Source organism: Myotis brandtii, unplaced genomic scaffold, assembly GCF_000412655.1.
Source record: "Myotis brandtii unplaced genomic scaffold, ASM41265v1 scaffold38, whole genome shotgun sequence".
In the NCBI taxonomy this organism is placed as follows: Eukaryota; Metazoa; Chordata; class Mammalia; order Chiroptera; family Vespertilionidae; genus Myotis; species Myotis brandtii.
The window spans coordinates 793,404-797,611 of record NW_005364596.1 but is presented as its reverse complement, the minus strand read 5'-3'; the positions used below and the strand labels follow the sequence as shown (position 1 = coordinate 797,611).

The 4,208-nt window shown below is 49.3% G+C and overlaps 1 protein-coding gene across 1 annotated transcript in view; it reads right to left on the bottom strand.

Annotated features, from left to right (window-relative positions):
* PITX2 (paired-like homeodomain 2) overlaps positions 1 to 4,208 on the bottom strand; it is a 19,800-nt gene extending 15,592 nt beyond the window's left edge. The window contains exons 1-2 of the mRNA XM_005872395.2: positions 4,164 to 4,208; positions 353 to 408 (exon numbers count right to left, since the gene is read on the bottom strand). Of these exons, the coding sequence (XP_005872457.1) occupies positions 353 to 398 (46 nt within the window). The 5' untranslated portion in view covers positions 399 to 408; positions 4,164 to 4,208. The remainder of the gene's footprint in view (positions 1 to 352; positions 409 to 4,163) is intronic.

Here is a 4,208-nt window from a genome sequence, read left to right as displayed (position 1 = left end):
CCGGGCCGCCGCGGGAAAAGGAGCGGGGTTAGGGGCGTGGGGGAAGCGGGACCGAGGAGAAAGAGGGGACAAAGAGCAAAGACCCAGTTAGAAAGAAGAGCGGAGGGCACTCCGGTCTCGGGGACCCTCTGGGCCACGCGGCGCAGGGGGCGTCTCTCTCTCTCTGCGCCTCCCAGGTTGCCAGCAGCTCCCGTTCCGGGGGGGAATGGGGTTGGGGCTTAGGAACGCAGCAAGCGGCTCCCCCTGTTTCGGGTTCTGATTTCCTTCCTTCCTTCCCTGGCCGGCCCTTTTGCGAAGTGCCCCACGCCGCGGCCTCACCGTCGGGGGACAGGACAGGAGAAGCGAGTCTTACCTAATTGCACACACGCCGACACTAGTTTGCGGCAGTTGGTCTCCATTCCCCGTTATCTGCAAAACAGAAGAAGGGCGGTGTGGAGCGGCGGTCCACGCGAGCGCAGGGCTCCAAGGAGGCTCCTGGGGGGCGGGCGACCTCCACACCCACAAGTGGGCGCCTACTCTGTGCCAGGTTCTCGGACCTCCCAGCCGCTGTCTCCCAGATCCAGCCCAGCCCAACCCAGCCCAGCCCGGGGAGTGAGGGGGAGATTTCCCTCCACAGCCCCAGCGAATGGGCCCACGGGCTCTTGGCCTATAAAGCGACCGTGTTCTGGGGTCCTAGGCTGCGGATCTACTCTCCAGGGCTCTGTCAGGGGTTAAGAGCCCCTCTGAACACCATGGTAACCTTGGCAGATGCAAACTTTGCGGGGCGGGTGGAGAGGCCTTTTATCTTGGGGAGTTGTATGCGAAGGCCACACCATTCAGCACAGCGCTGCTCTATTAGTTGGAACTCAGTAAACATTTGGAGAATGTCAGAGTCCACTCGCTCCTGTCCTAGACAGCAGCGGCCCTCGATTTTCTGCAGCTCTACAGCGAACAGGACTCTAAGGCTCTCGGCCTAGGGGTCTCCTGGAACAAGCCTTCTTTGAGCCTCTCATCCATCAGGAGCTAGTTTTCCATATTTAGCCACACTTCTCCCTGGAGATACTCACCCGGCCATTTATTTACCCTAAAGTATGATTTAGGATCACAGAGGAGAGAAGCGGTGTGGCCAGGGTGAGACTGAGGAGAGCGGGGCAAACGTCCCCAGAGGGTTTACTGCCCCCCAAGGATGGAGAAATAGCTCCGAGACCGGCTTCCCCAATTCTGCCCCTTCTGCTCCGAGGCAAACCAAATCTTTTTTTTCAAATTTCCAACCACAACGCAGCGAGCCTCACGTTTAGCGCGCTCCCCCTTCTCCGCCACCGGCAAACCGGGAGAAGTGGGTGGTGAGGGGCTCTGTGGGGTGGAGTAGAAGAGCTGCGGCTGCTTTTAAAGACAGAAGAAATGAAAGAAGGCCCCGGGCTCGCAGGACCGTGGGATCGCTGCGCCTGCCTCCTTCCACGCTCACCAGGGTACGCGGCGGCGGGAGGGCCCGCTGCCCTGGGGTAAGGGCTGAGGGTGGGCCAGGGCGTTGCCGGTTAGCGGAGGGGCCGAGGGGGCGGGTCGCCGCGGGTCTGCCTCTGGCCTGAGTCGCATTTCTCTGCTCCTTGGCCTCTCCTGGAAGGAGCGGGAGGGACCCAGGGCCTCTGGCCAAAGTCGCTGCCCAGAGGAGGGGCAGCGGCGTGGGGATCCGAGGGTCGAGACCGCCCAATGGTTTTCCCACCCGCCAGCGAGATCAGGGGCTCCGCGGCTCTTGGCGGGGCCCCGGGTCCCAGAAGTAGCAGTTTGGCGGTTCCAGATTTAGTGATTCTGCAGTAAAATCACAGGATTAGTCCCTGATTGAGATGTCTGTTCGTGAGATATTACAAAATTCATTATCACAGCTTTCTACTAACTCGATATGAAGTAACACAGATGGGATTTTATTAGTCCAGACTTCAAATGTTTACTTATGATAATTTCAGGGGAAATTTGCATGTCATCATCATTTCGATAATCTTTTTTTTTTTTCCCCCTTAACGTCTGAACTGGCTGCATTATTAGCCGGTGGCCCTGGCATTGCAGATGGTAACTGCAAATAGTTTTTATTTTCTGAAAGAATGAAATGTACAAAAGAAAAAGATCCGGGCCACTCTATATAAAGTCAGTCAATTATCGCTCGCATTCTCCCCCACTCCCAAGCTTCGGTTCTGTGGACCAAACAAAGTAACACAAAACAAATCTTCAAGAACTCTCCTCTAAAGATTGAAAAGAAGGTCAAGGCATGTTCCTTAGCTCACTCCCGGTGTCCTTGTGACTTGGGGATTGGCTTGGTGGTCAAAATGAGCCCTGAAACCTGCATTCATTTATTTGTATTTTATTTTATTGTTTTGTTTCACAGAATGACCAGGCCTCCTAGATAAATTAAGTCTAAATAACTAGGGAAGATAATTAAAGAAATTTTCTAATTCCTGCCTGCCGATCCTCACATGTGCCCCTGTCAAGACAAATCTTACAAGACAAATTTGGCTGCGGGATTTAAGGTCTAGCTTCCCTGGCTGATTTCACAAATTAACATGTGCAAGTTTTACTGATAGAAAGTTTTTACCCCGAAAGTTCATGTCCTGGTTGGAGAGTATATGCCAGGGGACCTTGTTCTGTCCAACTTGAGTTTTCTATTGTGAGCATGCTAAAAGCACTAGACAGCTAATAAAGCACACTGAATCACAGGGGCCAAGACAGGCAGGCGAGCACTAAGAAATAAAACAATTTGCTTAAAATGAATTTCTAATGATTGCCATAAGAAAAATTGCTGGAAAAAGATAGTACTCATAATTCCAAATCCTTTCACACTCCCTCCCCTTTCCTTTCATTTTGATACCCTATAATAAAATCTTCAATGGAAAATTTAAAAATAAACAGCACAAGAACATATGTTTTAAATGAACTAAATTGGGGAGATTAGCCAGTAAATTAATTCTCAGTAGGTAATTATTTAAGGACATTAAAATACTGCACAACACAGTTCTGTAGTTTACCAGTTTAAGCCTTCTTTTAAACCAATTAATATTGATGCTTTAGGAACACTTGAGAAACAATGCACCTGAATGATTTAAGTGTGGTTTTGCTGAGATAAAGTAAAACATTCCATAAATGAAGTAGCTATTTAATTTTTAGGGAAAGTTTGATTATTGAATTATTGCATGGTTATTTTATGTTGTATGAACAGAAATCTCCAAGCTATTTTGCTTAATTGCTTTGTTTCCTTGAAATAATTGGTATTAGAGTTTTAGATGAATTTTCTCCAAAATGACATTAAAACTGTCTTTAATTCTTATTAGTGGCCTACAAAGAATTCAAGGGCATCTCTCTAAATTAGGTTAATTGTTCATTAAAATGTTTTCGAATGTATGAATTCCTATTATTTTAATTTATCGTGGCAAAATATTTTTCCATTTAGTTTACTTTAGTAAGACATAATACGTGCACACAAAAAGAGTAAAAATCAGACCACCCTATGATGGGTTGGTTTCTGAATTGCTTAGGAAAAGTAAAGCCATTACATTGGAATAAAAGAGGAACATATTTCTCAGATTTAGAATCATTTTTTTTCTTACTTGACGTTTGGAAGAGTCCTTTTCCGTGCACCCATTTAAAATGTATCTCTTGAAGGGTAAGACGAGTTGACTGGCGATCAATTTAAAGGATTTATAAGCCGAAGTAATTGTGTGAGCTTGGCATCCAGTCCTGGCTCCCAGGTAATTCGTTTGGGCCTGGGAGGTCACTCACTGCCAGTTGAGATGGAATCTTTCTTCCAGTTGTAACAATGGGAAGGGGGCCGATCTCCCAGTAGCTCAAACTTTGTGCCCAGCCCTGGATCTCGGGAATGCTAAGCCCCAGCCCGAGGATCTGTCCCTGCCGCGCTGGCACCGAGATTTCGGGGAAGAGACCTCGTTTTAAATGCCAGCCCCGGTCTCGCTTCCCACTCGACCCCAGCGCCCCACAGATTGTTCGTGTCTGCGACTGGGGACGCAGGGAACGGGGCTTTGCAAGTTCTGTTTGCCAACCGCGTTACCTCGGGGGTGGGGGGTGGGGGGAAGGCATCCCCAAGAGCTACAAATCACCGACAGCGAAGATTCTCCAAAGTGGAACCAATTCTTAAACTCGCATGATCTCACACCCTCGCGGGGCGGACGGCCTCCACTTACCCGCTACCGGGAGGAAGCTGCTGCCTCCGTGTCCCGCCGCTTCCC